Source organism: Saccostrea echinata, unplaced genomic scaffold, assembly GCF_033153115.1.
Source record: "Saccostrea echinata isolate AGI-Se365-2 ecotype Australia unplaced genomic scaffold, CSIRO_AGI_Sech_v1 ptg000017l, whole genome shotgun sequence".
Taxonomy (NCBI): Eukaryota; Metazoa; Mollusca; class Bivalvia; order Ostreida; family Ostreidae; genus Saccostrea; species Saccostrea echinata.
The window spans coordinates 1507099-1524432 of record NW_026889766.1 but is presented as its reverse complement, the minus strand read 5'-3'; the positions used below and the strand labels follow the sequence as shown (position 1 = coordinate 1524432).

Genomic DNA, 17334 nt, shown 5'->3' with positions numbered 1-17334 from the left:
GTAATAGGGCGGATATATGTTGTTGGCTTACCATCCTTGATAATGCGCACCTCAACTGTTCTTACTCTGTGGTCACACTCACTTTTAAAGACATTCACAATCAGTCCGAGTGGCCACTGTCCACGGTGGGCTTCTTTGTCGCGCAAAAGAACAACATCACCAACCTTTACATCAGGACGTTCAGTCTGCCACTTACGTCGCACTTGGAGTTGCTGGAGGTAACCATTCCTCCAATGCTTCCAGAAGATATCCGACAAGCACTGCACATGTTTCCACTGTTTCCTGTATATTTCCTTCATGTCAGATGAGCTAACAGGATGAATATCAGGAAATTCCTTCTGAGTAAGTAACATCGAAGGGCTGATAATCTGTGGATTTTCTGGATCAGATGATATTGAGCAAATGGGTCTTGAATTTACAATGGCACAAACTTCGCACATAAATGTGCACAAGACTTCATGAGTGAGTTGTTTTGTGTTCGCATTTAGTAACATTGAGTTCAGTATTTTTTCGTGACACTCCAATCATCCTTTCCCAGGTTCCGCCCTGGTGTGACGCATGTGGGGGGTTGAAAGTCCAAGTTATCCTATTCTCAAGAAGATAATTGTGAATAGGTCCCTTTTCAGTGTAGACAGCTTCAGCCTTTATGTCATCAAGGGCTCCTAAGAAGTTGGTTCCTCTATCGGAACGGATTTCCTTCAAAGGTCCACGAATAGAGATGAATCGGCGTAAGGCATTAATAAATGATGAGCTGCTCATCTCCTCAATGATCTCAATGTGTATTGCTCTTGTTTTCATACAAGTAAAAAGCACAGCCCATCTTTTGCTGTGGGAAAGGCCCCCTCTAGTTCGTCGTGCCACTACTGGCCACGGCCCAAATACATCGACCCCTACTGAACTGAATGGAGGTCCAGATGTAACTCGGTCAGGTGGTAAGTCCGCCATCTGTTGAAATTCTAACTTCCCTCTAAGTTTCCTGCACACTACACATTTGTACAAGATGGAATTAACAAGGCGCTTACATCCGATAATCCAAAAGCCATTGGATCTCACTGTACCTTCCGTGATGAGTCTACCCTGATGATACACTTTCTCGTGCAGATGAGTAATGAGAAGTCTGGCAATGTGGGATTTTCCTGGAAGAATGACAGGATTTCTTTCATCTATAGTGAAGGGTGCTTTGTTTAGACGTCCACCAACACGTAAAATTCCTTTATTATCTACAAAAGGATGAAGAGCAATGATATTGCTTTTCAAGGGAAGTGTTTTCTTCTCCTGTAAACACTTCATATCATCTCCATACCAGAATCTCTGAGTCTCCCTGATAATGAAACGTTCTGCTTCCTGAGTATCTTCAATACTGTGCAAAGAAAACTCAGCTTTTCTTCTGCAAAATCTCTTTAGATATGAGACTGCATTCACCAATCTTGTCCAAGAGGAGAACTTCTCAAATCTATCCACTAAATGTTCCTTCACCTCTGTTTTCTTGACACAAACTATGGGTCGTATTTCTGCATCTGCATCTGGATTGACTAAGGGGAAGCTTTTGTCCTCTACCTTCTCTACAGACCTCAGTTGTATCGGTCCTCTGAGCCAATCGCTTTGAGACATGTCCTCAAAAGATGTGTAACACCTAGTTCCAATGTCAGCTGGATTGTCCTGTGTGGAAACAAAGGTCCACTGCTCTGGTTTAGATCGCCTGTGTATCATGTTGATCCGGTTACTGACATAATTGTAGAATCGACGAGATCGGTTATGTAGGTATCCTAGAACGACCCTGCTGTCTGTATAGTATTTTGCAGAATCTTGATTTAAGTCAAGCTGTTGGAATACTGTCTGAACTAGTTCCGTGGCTAGAAGAGCAGCACCAAGCTCAAGGCGTGGAATAGTATTTCCTTGTTTAGGTGCTATTCTCGACTTCCCAATGACAAATCCAATATTGACTTCACCTAAATCATCAATTGTCTGTAAGTACACAACCGCAGAAATTGCCTTTTCGGAGGCGTCTGAGTAAACATGAACTTTGCTTGAGGAAGCAGAACTCAAGGACACTGGAGTATACATCCTCGGAATGCGCAGATTCTCCAAGGCATGTAGAGATTGCTTCCATATAGTCCATTCTTCTTCACGATCATTGGGTAGAGGTTCGTCCCAGTCATCATTGTCCTCACATATCTCCCTGTAAAGTATCCTACCATGTATGACTATAGGTGCGATAAACCCAAGAGGATCAAATAAACTGTTAATTATGGACAGAAGACCTCTTTTTGTAAACGGTTTTTCTGGGATGCGTGCACTGAAATTCAAACTATCTGAATTGATGTCCCATGCTAAGCCAAGGCTCTGTTGGATCGGTAACTCATCAGCCGCAATGTCGAGCGACTTCAGATTCTTTTCTAAATCTTCCGCGGGAAAAGCCTCCATTACTTCAACGCTGTTCGATGCTATCTTGTGAAGTCTGATCTTGGTTTCGTCCTTCAGCACTTGTTGCGTTTTTCGAAGCAGATTTATGGCTTCGTCACTTGATCCCACAGACATGAGCCCGTCATCAACATAAAAATTTCGGGTAACATAATTCTGTACCTCAACTTCCGCTTTTTCAACTGTCTTGCGTAAACCATATGTTGCTACCGCCGGCGAGGGTGTATTCCCAAACACATGCACCCGCATTCGGTATTCGATTAAATCTTCACACGGTTCATTGTTTCTGTGCCAGAAGAAACGTAGAAAATCTCTATGGTCCTCTCGGACCAGGAATGAATAAAACATCTGTTCTACATCTGCCATAAAGGCCACTCTGTTCATACGGAAGCGCATAAGGACTCCCAGTAGTTCATTGGTCAGGTTTGGTCCTGATAGCAGTACTCCATTGAGGGATAGGCCCTTGTATTTAACGGACGAATCAAATACACCGCGTATTTTGTCAGGCTTCCGTGGGTGATAAACTCCAAAGAGAGGTAAGTAAAAGCATTCTTTCCCTGCAGGCAAAGGCGGAGCCACCTCCATTGCACCACTGTCTATGAGTCCTCTCATGAAAGTCACAAGATGTTCTTTTTTCACTGAGTTCCTCTCAAGACTAGCATCCAACATGTGGGCCCTCTTCAAAGCTTGAAGTCGGTTGTTTTCCAAGACTGGCCTTGGTTTTCTAAACGGTAATGGAGCTTTCCACTTTCCACTGGAATCTTTCTCAAAACCTTCCTCCATGATCTGCAGGAATTGACGATCATCTACAGAGAGGCCAACTTGGTCATCGTCCGCTGATATTTGGAAAATGTCTTTCTTTACCACATCCTGGTGTGGCACAATGCCCTCTGTCAGGCGGAAACTGTTTTGACATGGTTCGAAAATGGACTGACGGCCATCTTCAATCACTGTAGTTTTGTAGACAGTGACACCTTGTGGCTTGTGTAATCTGCCAAGGCACACATCTCCTATCACTACCCAACCAAGACTCAACTTCTGTGCAAAGGGTGAGTCCTTAGGTCCTACTCGCTGATCATGTATATGATGTGCTTGTATCAAGTCTCTACCAATCAGTAAAAGTATTTTGGCATCTGTGTCAAGCGGAGGTAATGATAGATCCCTAAGATGCGGGTGGTGATTGACGACTTCTGGAGTCGGTATCTCGTGTCGCTTATCTGGAATCTCATTGCACTCTGTAATAGTAGGAAGTTCCATTACAATGGATCCATCGACTGCAGCTATCATCAAATCAGAGGCTCTGCGACCGCTTGAGTGAATGCGTCCAGCACATGAGGTAAGCGTAAATGAATGAATTTGACTATTGGGAACATCCATATAGTCGAACAGCTCAGATCTTCCAAGTGTTGTATTACTCTGGTCGTCAACAAGAGCATAAAGGCGCAGACGTTTTGAAGGTCTTCCCTTCGGATACACATCCACCAAGACGGCCTTTGCACATGAACGTCCAGAAAACTGTTCTCCACACACAGCTGTACATTTCGTGAGAATATTACCTTCCTCCCCGCCATGCTGTCTCTGGCCCTGAGAGCTCTCAGGCGGATGAAGAGCAGTGGGGTGCTGCTCACTTCCACAATCCTCACATTTCACTTCTGCGTGACAGGCTTTGAATCTGTGTGTGTCCAATTCACAACATCTATAGCACAAGTTATGCTCTCGCAGGTATTGTTTACGATCACGAATGGATTTTTTCCTGAATGCCCTACACTGGTTTAATGTGTGCTCAGCATCGTGAATAGGGCATCTCTTCTGTGTCACCTTATGGTCTCTTGTTGACTCTTTAAAATCAGTCTTCTTAACAGTCACAGATTTTACTGGTTTGAAGTTATGCTGGTTGAATCTTGGGGTTTTCGGGTCTCGATTTTCTTTGGCGAAAGTTGGAGCTACTTGTAGGCCAGGATCATTCATCATGGTTGAAACTTCCTTTACAAAGTCACAGAAGACACTAAATGGAGGGTATGGGACCCCATGAGTCAGCTTATACTTTGAAGCTTTAGAAGTCCATTTGTTTTGCAAACTGGGTGTTAACTTTTGTACTATTGGAAGCACTCCCACTGATGTGTCAAAGTAACTGAAAAGTTGGCTGTACCTTGGGTTTTCTTTTAAGGCAAATATTTCACTTAAGATATCTGAGAGTTCATACAGTCGTCTAGGTTCACTTGCACTGAGTCGCTGGAAGCTTGCAAGTTTGGACTTTAATGCTGTTTCAACTAATTCCGGTGAACCGTATCTTTCCTCTAATCTAGCCCATAAGGTCTGGCATCCTTGAGAGGGATTCCCTACTGTTGCTGCTCTGATGCTTTTAGCATGTTCCTTGGACTCAGGGTCGAGCCATCTGATCAATAAGTCTAATTCTTCGAGAGGTGTAACTAATGCATCCTGAACCACAGATTTGAAACTTGCCTTCCATGCTACAAAGTTCTCTGGCTTGTCATCAAAATTAACAAGTCTTGTAAGCATCAGATCCTTTTTCAACATAAAGCTTGCTAGATTGACTAGGTTGTCTTTCTGTGATTCAAAGGGTCGAGCCTCAGGATTCAATGAAAATGATGGTTCACAAATTGGAGAGTGAGTAGCTGTATTGTTTGCTGCTGAAACTTTCGGTTGGGTGTATTCTACATTTTCTGTTGCTGAAACTGACTCCAAATTCCTTAACAGGTTAACTTCTTCAATGAATTTTCTTGTTCGTTCTGAGGAGTCAATATTAGAAATAGATGTTCTAGTTAAATTGTCTATGTCTCCATTGTCTTCCTCCCTTGCTCGTAACTCTGCTTGGGCTGTTGCTAATTCCTTTTGTGCGTCCAGACACTCTAACTCTGTCTCTAACTCTGCTTTTTTCCTGAGGGTCTCTGCCTTAGACTTTTTCTCCTGTTCATCAAGCCTTGCTTGCTCTTTCTTTAATTCTGAAGCTTTCTGCACAAATTGCAGTCTTGCTTTGGCTGCTTCTGCTTTTACCCTCTGTTCCAATAACATGGAAGTTGTGCTTCTGGAAGTCGTACTTCTAGATGCTGATGATCTGCTTGATCTTGACCTTCCACTCACAGATCTTGCTGTGCCTTTAAGAGACACATTGTCCTTCAGGTCATGAGAGAGTTTGGATTTTGAATCTGGTGAAAACTTTGTATCTGTATCCTGTTCCATGATTGTGTCAATTTCCTGGAGGATACTTTCTACTTTCTGTTCCAAGGAGGATATAACTACCTCTTGTGCAGCTTTTTCTCTTCTGCTGTCCTCAGTATTTGTTCTTACAAGAAAATTCAGAAACTCTTCACTAATGTTATGGTAGTCCTGAGTAAGTTTCAGTAAACTTTCTTTCAAAATTACCAGGATTTCTGTCTTTCCAGTTGTAAGTTCATTGTACGAGAATTTCATTTCATTTTCTAGTTTTTTTCTAAGCTTTCGTAGTTTGTCACAGAATTTATTCACATGCTGTTCATACATTTGCTTCCCTGCCGCTGTCAACTGTCTAGTAGATCTCTGAGAACGCTGATCTGTTGGAGGAGATTTGTGTGGTGTGGTTGAACCGCCCTAGTTCTCCATGACTGCCTACGTAGTCCTAGCTCTTTTACTGTACTGACTCATTGTTTTTATTCAGCATCAACGTAGTAAAAGACTGTAAATTACAAAAAAAGTTATAAGAAATTACATACAAAATGATCGACTTAAAACATTGACTCTATTATGCTACATTTATGACCAAACCGGGTTTCCATACTTTTTTCTTTTAACAGCAATCAACTTATAAGCAATAAAACTGGCATGTAATAATAACTCAGCAAGAAATCAACAAATTATCCTTACAAATTCACATATACAAGTATAACATAGTGACTAGATTGTATAAATCTCAGAAAATGATTTGAACACAAACCACGTGCTTAGCCTTACACAAAAAACCAGGTCATGTTAACCATGCGTAGATAATGCTTTAAATTACTGAAATATTTGACAATAAAGGTTTGCGTCCTAACACATGAATATTAAGATCTTATGTTTATAACTTATGAAAGTGTACTTACGCTATAGGGCTACAAAGTCACAAAGTCTAGTAACACTTTTGCACATGTACAAATATGGCGCTTGCCAAAACTACGGGAAGTAACTCTTCTAACAAACAAAACAAAAAGTTAACTCATACATAGTTGATTCGGAGACATTACAGTCTCACTTGACAACGTTTTCTGCCCGATTTTTTAGTTCACTCCTCAACATACTTAGAAAAAAAACCGCTTCTGTCGTTTTAATATACTGAAGACCGGGAAAGATATCCATATGGTACCAGACTTTTCACCGTCGCAAGTCATGGATTTTGGGTTCATTTGATTTCCGAAGTGGAAAAGAATAGGCACAAAACCCGTGGCTTGCTACGGTGTAGACATTAATTACTCATGCGTTTCTAAAGGCAAGGCCGTAACTACCATTGAGGCAAGTGAGGTAAATGCCTCACTAAAATTCTGAAGTTTTCTGAAAAGTGAAGAAAGTTTTGCTTTTAACTTTAATTAATTATGTGTGTCTTTGTAGTAAATTAAAACCTCAATTTTTTTTTTTCAATTTCAGTAAATTGATCATCCCACCAGGTGCTTCATTATCGTTTAGAACGCATGTAAATAAATAAAAACAGAAAAACTTCAAAGATTAAGTTCTTAATTGACTAAAACCCAGCTTTCGGTAACTCACCCACCCACTACGAACACCTTTCAGGACACTATCTTGGACTCATTTGGGACTCGAGTGGTCTCAGATCCCTTGCCTCACTAAAATTTGAGCCAAGTTACGGCCTTGAAAGGAGTGGATTCAAGTATAGAACATTTGAGCATAGTCCAATGCGCCGCCTGTCTCATCGCAGCAAAGCAGTTTTTCAACGTCAGATTTCAAGCTTGTGTATATATAAAACGGTGGAGGGGGAGGGGAGGATAAATCGTAATGCAACACGTGGAGGGGGAGGGGAGGATAAATCGTAATGCAACACATAAAGTAGGGCAGGAGAGCTTTTGGATGAAAAATTTTGTACTAAATTAACAGCAGAAAACTAGTCTTAAAGGGAGGCTGCTCACAATATAGAATGGGTGTTTATTCCTATTGCGTGGTTCATGACCTGAAAGTTTTATTTCATAGAAATAATGGAAGTGTGTGTAAAATTTACTTTCGACTAGTGTGTGCATAAAGTTTATTTATTCGACAGTAGAAAGTAAATAATAATAAAAAAAATAATAAAATAAAAATAAAGAAAAAAAATGATAATGAAAAGATAAAACAATAAATTATAAAAAAAAAAATAATTTATAAATAATTAAATGATGAAATAATTGACACACCATCGGTAAACTTTGTTAGTGTCACTAAATTAAATACTGGTTAGAGATAAGTACCAAGTCCCATTGTATCTTCTAAATACTTATCGAAATAATTATAAATTGGAAACGGCGGACCATCTCGACGATGTTGCACGTGTTGTGGATGAATCGGAGTCCCACGGAAGAATGAATGTTGGCTGTTTCTGAAATTTCTGCTATTTGTATTGCTTACTTTACTTAGTCCTCTTCGTGCTGGTCAGCATATTAGGCCGTCCCCAGAGACTTCCATGTTAGGGTTGCTGGCCCTTAGCATAACCCTCTGAACTCGGAGGGCCAGTGGTTTTCTTTCAGGGTTGTCCTTCCCTTAGAAGATTGTGTTTAATTGCTTTCCTGCCCATGTACACGAATTTTCTGTCTGGATTTTCTTCCATAGCCTTTGACTTTCCTAAGCCTTCCTACAAGGCAGTGAGGCTATTTGACCCATAGCTAGGGGCTAGGTTTGCAGACACAAGGGCATATCCACTCACCGGTGGGTCATGCATGCCTTGCATTTAGGGGCCTAGTTTCCTCCAGACCCCGTGGTTCTGCATTTGGCCGTACGCAGCACAGTTAAGGCTACAATAAGGAGGCGGAGCCGAATTTATACGGGAACATTAGGCAAACCTCGGCTGATTCGTCACCTTCATCAGACCTCGGCTGTACGAGGAAACATGATATGCGTTTCCGCTTAACATTTGTGATAAGGCTGCAAGTTTACCGCTTAGGGAAAACGTAACGCTTTGAAAACGATAATAAACATGCATATGATATACAATAAAAATTTTCAAAAGCATTTAGGTAACACTAAGAATAACATTTACCAAGAAAAATGTACTTAGTATCTTTACATAATCACATGTTTGTTAACGGATCGAATTCAGCACACTGTGCACGTGTTAATGTAGGGCGCAGCCATCTTGCGTATAAAGTAGCTCCGGTTCAATGGAAGTTTACATGATACAGCCGAGGATAGATTGAGGTTCGAATCGACCGAGGTGTGCCGAGTGATACGGGAAATGCTTACTATGACATCACACAAAAGTATATGTTCTTCAAATTACCACAAAATGAAATGATTTGCTATTTTAATCTGTAGGATAGCTTTAAACTACGTCAGTACGTACTATTGCATGTATTTTTGTCGTTGGTTAAATCCCACACAGCAATATATAAACGATTCATTGATCGCAATGCACTTGTCAATGTGACGTCATATCGTAAAAGAGCTAGGTTCACTTTATGCATAAAATGGCCCTGTAGATAAACCAATTTATCCACTTACACATTGTGTCCCTTTTTCAACATCAATATATAAAGAAGAGACTTTGCACTTTCAGTTTGTATATAAAGGTTTCTTCTAAAGAGTCCAGATACTGGAAAACAGGTTGTGTGAAATTGCAATGTTCTTGAATTTTGCAGAAAACAGGTGAATTTTAGAACCTTCAACAAAGAATTGAAATATGAGCACACTGCTTGATCCGAAAATAAAAGGATGTTTTGTAATCTTAATAAGCAGTTCTTTCATAATATATTTGCACATTATGGATCGGAGGTTGTGATTTATACAAAATATTGAAAATAGTTTGGCCATTTTTAAGGAAATATTCGGAATATATGAATAATGAAGCAATTCATGACGTCATAATGCATTGACTAGCAAAAAAAATTACGTCAATTTTAGTAGAAATTCAGTCATCAAGTGTTTAAGTGATATTTATTGCCTTGTCGACTAAAAGTACGCAGTTTTAATTTTTCAGAAATTAATGGGGCCAAAAAAGACCTGAATGGCCCTTGCTCTTTGACGCAGTTTGTAAGCAGTGAGGGGCGGATTAAGTTATATTTTATACAATGAAAAATATATCTTGTAATTGAATAAAATATTATTTGCAGATATATAAGAGGCCATCAACTTGGATGCGATGTCTATTTTATGATTTTATTCATATACTTCCTGTACATCCTCTAGACAAGCGATACTGCCGTATCTTTGTATGCAGATTCATTGAAGGGTAATAGAAGTGTCGTAATAAATCGTTATATTGCAAGGGCATACCCTCAATTAAGGAATGTTTTTAAGTTTTGTGTGAGTTATTGGTGTGTAAATCACACAGACTTGTCACACAGGCATATTTCATGAAGCGCGTACAGTTCTCTACTTGTGCGTCAGGTAAACATCAATATATATTTCAAGGTTCGGGGAAAATCGGCCCATAGCATACTTTGGAAATTAACACATATAAAAAAAAAACTTTCGTGCATATTTTTGCTATTTTTTGAGCATTCAGAATTACATGTGATGAATGAATAAAACATATTATAAATCAAATACCTGCTAATAATAAATTATTTAAAAAGAAGCCTAAAATTATATCTTTGTAATGAAATATATTGTAAGAGATGTGTGAATTCCTTGCAGAAAATCTTAGTCAAGAAAACGCTTATTCCGGTGTGGCATCACAGAGTCACTCTTACGTAACTAACTTAGCAGACAAAGCAGTTGACGGATATCTTGAAGAGGAGCGTGGTGAAAGCACGTGTAGCTTAACCCTTGCTAAAGATCATTACAGAGAGGCTTGGTGGAAATTATCGCTAAAACTCATGTCTAATGTAGCTTATTTGGAAATCTTTTTCCGAAATTCAAGTAAGTTTTTCGTTTTCCTATACAAATGTCATTTAAGAATTGTGATTTAATTAAGCATTGTATTTTTTTTTATATCGTCGGTCGTGAATACCGCGCGTTATTATATATACATTCACAAATTTTCTCTCTTCATAATTGTTTGTTGCCTTTATCTTTTATATGAATTTATCGCCTTTTTAGAACTGGTGTGCTTAATAGACTTTAGAGCCGTTTGTGACGTTGGAAAGCTAAATAACGCAAATGAACATTTCGAGAAAAAACGATGACAAATTAATTTTAAACGCACAGTTGTTATAATTTTACGATAATTTACGAGGGTATTTTTTTTAATTAAATTGAGCCAAAACAATATACATTTTGGTGTTCCAACAGTATTGAAAATGCATATATTTCCTACTGTGTATTCTACCGCTCGGTGACAAGGTTTCGCGTATGTTTTAGAGATTTGAACTTCGTCGATTGGAAATGGAATTCATAAAGAAAATTACACTGAATGTTAATATTTTACTATTTGTTTTTTTTTTATAAATGTAAAATTATTGGTGGACTGGCAAAGTCAAAGGCATGGTCAAGGGATATAGTAATTGAACTATAGCACATCCTTGCTATATCAAAACCTGAAGGCATAGAAATATTTTTATTTGATTGAAGAATTGCATGAACATGCATTTTAGAAATCAATGTGATATTGATAAATATAAGAAAACAAAATGGTGATCGCATGAATACTTTCCACCGTTATTTACCCTCCTCCGTCCCTAACATTTCTCCTGCTATAAATGTTTGCAATAAATCAAATCACTATCTGTGTTTCTTTAAAGTACTGAATAAAATCAATATAGAAGGAATGTTATTTTGTATATTCTAAAATTTCAGCTATAAACAGGAACACAGGATTCTCGGTATTTGTGTTCAATGAGTCTTCCTTTATTCCACCGTATTGTGTTGGAGAAAGAGTGTTCACTCAGGATCATTCAACCTGTCCCAGCCGTGTTATGAACATCACCGTCAATAAAGTGACTCAGGGCATAGCTTTGTACAACTCTAAGGATCCTCCCCTAAAAACAAGTTGTACAGGATATGAACCTTCATTCGCTACTATTGAGATATGTGAAGTTAATGTGATAGGTATGTTGACTTGGATAACATTCTGTAAAATCAGTTTAAATCAATATCAATCTTTAAAAAAACACGCGAAAAATGTTTTCTTAAAAACGACAAAGCAGGTGAAGACATACTAGACACACAATGTTGATTTTGCTCATCATTTTGTACTGTCATCCAAAGGAATTAACTCGTTTGCTTGATCTGAATTTATTTTAAGGATGTCCATCCCAACATTATGGAGAAAACTGTACATCATGCAATCCAAGATGCCACAATGGACAATGCGACGCTTTCAGTGGTTCTTGTATATATGGGTGCAACAACACCTCTATGGAACAACCTCATTGTTGTAAGAAATCGAATAAGATAATTTTTTTTTTATTTTTAAAAACCGTTTGAGGGAAGGGATACATTTATTGCCAATTTGATCAACTTTGACAATTAGAGTCGACCTATACATTAACTCTTTGCAAAATTATCTAAAGGAAAACAATTGTCTTTTCTTTCGACAACAAGAAAAAGATACAAACTAAAAAAAAATCATTCTATTTTTCATAACAGCATGTGTAAATGGGTATTACGGAGAATTCTGTGAGGAAAGCTGTGGAAATTGTTTAAATAGGACACATTGTGACAAATTGACCGGGCTCTGTCCTCAAGGATGTGAAGAAGGGTGGAGTGGTTCGAAATGTGATGGTAAATTATTTTATAGAATCTGTTTCACTGGTGTAATAATTTTTTAAAATCCAGTTTCGCCTGTCGTGTTTCCTGAGGTGAAAAGGGTGTGTTTTTGATCACATTTCTTATTCATTCTCCAAACCCACAGTACAAATTTCAACCATATACCTACATGTAAAAAATTTATTTCTGTAGCGGGTATATCAATTTGTTTTAATTAACTTATTATAAGTGGAGAGGATGAGAAAACAAGTAAATCTGATGGAACATTGACGTTTCAAGATTCTTTAATCCATGGCCAATGATTTTCAAATATTGAGAGATTCATTTATCTGTTTTTCGTAAAAAAAAATGTACAAACTGTGAAATTTAAGTTCCACCATCCTCAGGCAGTGTGTATAAAAATCATACAAGAAATTAATGAAGAATAAAATCCTGTCCATTACTTCTAATCCGTTTTTTATGCCAATAAATGTTTATTTAATCAGTTTCTCAACAATCACCTGATTGCGTTTAAAAGTTTAATTCAAGTGTTTTACATTTGCTAAGCTAACATAATTCGTTATTTTTCTATCCATTCTTAACATATACATTAGTTGAGCTTTCAACTAAATTTCTAGAAATATCATAAGAAATTTAAAAAAAAAAAAAAAAAAAAAAAAAAAAAAAAAAAAAGCTGCATACGTTTCCTTTCTGAAAGAATTCGACTTTATGTACATTCATTAACCATTTCAAGTAAGACAAAAACAAGGAACTCATTTATATAAAACTAAGAAAGACAACAAATATGTCATATTAATATATCAAGAAAATAAAAAAAAGAAATCCCCCCAAAATGGAAAGCTTTTTTATGACAACATCATTAAAAAAGAAGAATAGACTCCTGTGGAGAAACTCAGGCAAACTTCCTTCAAACTGGAAATGCAGCTGTCAATGGATTTTTTTTAACATTGACACAAAAGCTTATATTAAGCTTATCTGACATAAAATCTTTGATTTAAACATCCTTAAGTTATGAGAACATTTTTGTGACTTTCAGAATGTCTGGAATACAAGTACGGATCAAACTGTTCATCTGACTGTGGCCATTGTAAAAATGGTACATCCTGCTCAAAGATCCAAGGAATCTGTGAACAGGGATGTGAACTTGGATGGGAAGGTCCCCTGTGTTTGAATGGTAGAGTTCAGAACATCTCGTCAAAACAAAATTTTTGTTATAAAAAATGTCATGCAATTATGTAAATGTCATAGAATAATTTTTAAGAATTACATTTTCTTTCAGTAACTTCGTCCGCTGATGGACCTGTATCACATGCAGGTAAGGAGGGTCTAGTTATCATGACTTTTTTTCAGGATATTAACTGTTCATTTTATTTTAAAATTTTATCTTAATCCGATATTCAATGCAAATAAAAATTTTCAAACTTTCATTTTTAGTCAACGTTTTTGTTTATAACAATACTCGTTATCTTGTTAATGTGGGTCTGGAAGGGGTTGTGGGGTCCAGTTGTAGGTCACTAAACCCTATTAAAGTGACAACAAGTAGAAGGTCATATTATTTCAGAGTTATATCTGGTCCTCGAAAGTTCATAGTGGTGAGATATTTAGATATCGAAAGGAATATGATTTTTCTACTTCTGTACCAAATCCCTCATCTGATTTAACAGGAAAATGGTCCCTCCATAAAACCCAGATTTGATCTGCTCCAAGTGGAATTGTGTGAAAACCTTTTGCTACCCTAGTATTCATTTCGGTAGGTTAAATGGTTTCTTTAGGAAAATTATTAAAAACCATTGGACCTTTTATTGACGGGCAACGTATAAAGAGATTTTTCTTGTACTAACATATTTCAGTGATGAAAAGCGGTAATTGGTGTTCTATAAATGATAATGTGTATGAAAGGAAGTTTAAATCTAGCATAACAAATACGAAGGGTTTTTTTCGCTTTGTTCTTCAAGTAGAAAATATTAAAATTTGAATTACATATAATATCTTTTATTAAATAAGGAGGACATCAAAGCATCTTTGAATAAGAAATGTAAGGTTAATACATCTGATGGAGCAAATAAATGCAATGTATAGCGATATGGTGGGGGAAGGGGGAAAGGGGATCGCTCTCTATGGTGAAGCAAATTTCAGCCAAACAACTTATTTTGCACCCTGTGGCCAAATCATCCTTGTAGATTTCTCAACAGAGAATCCCGTAGAGAAAAAAACGATTATCCGATAGTATAAATATGTAATCATGATTCTGCTTTTATTTGGTCAAGCTAAATTAAAGCTTTGGACTATTTGCAGACCATCAAACGAAAAACTCATTAATTATACTTCATGTCGAAAAGTGATGATTATAAACCCCTTTATATGCTTGTGTATTTTAGATTTTTGGAAGACGCTATTTTTCATCATTTCCGGAATCTCGACACTTCTTGCTATAACTCTTATAATTATATGCATGAGAATTTTATACACTAGGAGGAAGAGTGAAGTTAAATATATAAACAGAAAGACCTTATTTATGGTAGGAAATATACATGATTACGATCGAATGAATGTGGCAAATATCAGATATACCCATGGTGATTTTGATTCCACATTAAGAAGCAACAGATCTAGAAATACCTATAGCGAGGTTGATCCGGTCGAGGAAGACCCGGATTATCTGGAAATCCATTTATAGAAGAAACAGGAAGTAAATAAGCAACAAATTTAGAAACAATATTCGAGAGAGAGAGATAGTGATGATGATGATTATGATGATGTTGTTGTTGTTGTTGTTGTTGTTGTTATTATTGATGATGATGATTATGATGATGATGGTGGTGGTGGTGACAATAATGAAGATACTGTAGAGTTCATTTCTTCTATTTATCAAAAATTATTTGTTGCTGAAAATGTTTCTTTGTCTAGCAGCATTGCTTGGTATTATGAGTGGCCATACCATTTAAGAAAAATGACTTTTGTGATGTAATGCTCAATGCTCAGGCAATTCACTTCTGTTTGCTTTTATTTTCAACGGTTAATTAATAAAAGAGTAATTATATGTTCAGTAAAATAACAAACATAAAAAAATAATCTGTTTATTTTTAGCATGGGAATATCAAAGTATGGTTGTTAATAGACCCATTCTATAAATCAAAGAATGACAAGGGGAGTGCCACCGTAGCTAGCTCTTATTCTAAATAAAAAAAAGTTTGTCCTAAGAATCCATTACCTTTTAAGTATACTTATTACATATGCAAAGCTAAGAAATCTTTTTTCAGACAATAAAAAAAATGAATTACTTGATATCATTCTCCTATTATAAAATTAAAAAGAATAGTAAGCATAATATCAAGATAGTTTAAAATGCGTTATGCCAGATTGTCCGGTCAAAAAAATTATATTATGTCGCAAATCATCATTTTTTTAAGGTCAGAGCACAAGCTTCTCAATATTTATTTTTCAAAAGAATTCATTATTTAATTATTGCTACCTTAACAAATTTCTTCACAAAAATAGGGTACATTTCAAGGTATTTTTGCAATAAACACCATAATCCTATTGGAAATCACTGGAATTGCCAATATCACAATTTTTGGTATACATTTATAAGACGTTTTGAAATAATTTACAATTCACAAGATTTTTTTTTAAATCTTTGGCATGTAACGAAGATATATATGTACCAGAACACATTATCGTGAAACGTGTCAATCAGACCTTACAACCAAACATTTTTCAAACATTTTAGTATATCTTACATAGTTTATCAACTCAGCCTCTGAAGATACGTTGAATATCCGAAAATTTTTGAAGTGAAAGTTTCTGCAGGGGAGAAGGGAAGGGGGCAAGGGAATTATCGGATGTTCTCTGATAAAAAAAAAAACCTCATGTGGTTTAACTTAATTATATATATATATATATATATATATATATATATATATATATATATATATATATATATATATATATATATATATATATATAAAGAATATAATTACTTCTAGAGATTAAGATTGGAAATATTGTTGTTGCTTAAAGTGTTTGTGTACATGTATTTTGAATGTGCCTGAAGTAAATCAACTTTGTAGCTATATCTATATCAGTAAACTCATGTATTGTTTTAAAAAATCCCAGCTATTAATATTAAGAATAAATGTTCTTTTCTGAGGAAAACTTAGATACTGATATTTGAGTAGGGTCAGCTAGATGTAAATTAGGTCAGGACTAGAATCTTTCAAATTTCTCCTCTTTGTCCTGGATCCAAACGAAAGGTATACAAATTGTGTAGCAGAGAGATTTATGTAAAGATATATTTCATTCACATATTTTTTTTAAACAATTGTAAGGTTAATTACTGTTTGTGGTATACTTGAAACGGCCATATTTTGCTTATTAATAGTAAAGGTATATACTTTTGTGTTGTATGTACCTGCTGGTTGTTGTAATCGGGGCCCGAACAACCCGACCAATAATCGTCAATATTTAAATAAACGTGTTTAAAATCATGTTTGTTTTATTTTTCCTCTTCCTTTATAATTGAATAGCAGTCTCGAAAATAAAAAGAAAATAGAACCTTTCCATACAATATTTCACAAGAATTTGATCAATTACCTCATATAATTTTGATACTTGAAGAATAATGGCAATACAAATAAATTGAGGAATTAATACATGTAGCTTAGTGTTCCTATTATTTTTAGCTTTTGTTATAAAAAGAAAAATGGATAAATTTTAGAAAATCAAAAGAGGAAATTTGAATTGGACATTTTTTTTTTTCATTTTTTTTTTCTATTTATTTATTCAAACGACACTATTCCATATCCATCAAATTTACTATCCAAATACTTTTGTTATTGTTTTTTTTTTTAACTAAAAAACAATGTTGTTCATTATGTAAAACAATAAGATATTTCCAAAGAAATACTCAGGGACCACTAGTATGAAAAGGAGGTCATTGACCTAGTTACTGGAAAGATGACTAAAACATTACGATCATAGGTCTGCATTGTGCAATAAATGGATTTTCATTCATAACGCAATACAGTTATGGTGCCAAATGGAAATTTCGGCGAATTTTTTAGATAGAAAATACATTCTTTACAAGGATTG

At 36.1% G+C, this 17334-nt stretch overlaps 1 protein-coding gene across 1 annotated transcript; it reads right to left on the bottom strand.

Annotated features, from left to right (window-relative positions):
- Nucleotides 1-456: 456 nt before the first annotated feature.
- On the bottom strand, nt 457-5922 carry LOC133189205 (uncharacterized). Its single transcript, XM_061324610.1, has one exon. It carries the CDS (start codon nt 5920-5922, stop codon nt 457-459), a length of 5466 nt encoding a protein of 1821 aa, XP_061180594.1.
- Nucleotides 5923-17334: the final 11412 nt, after the last annotated feature.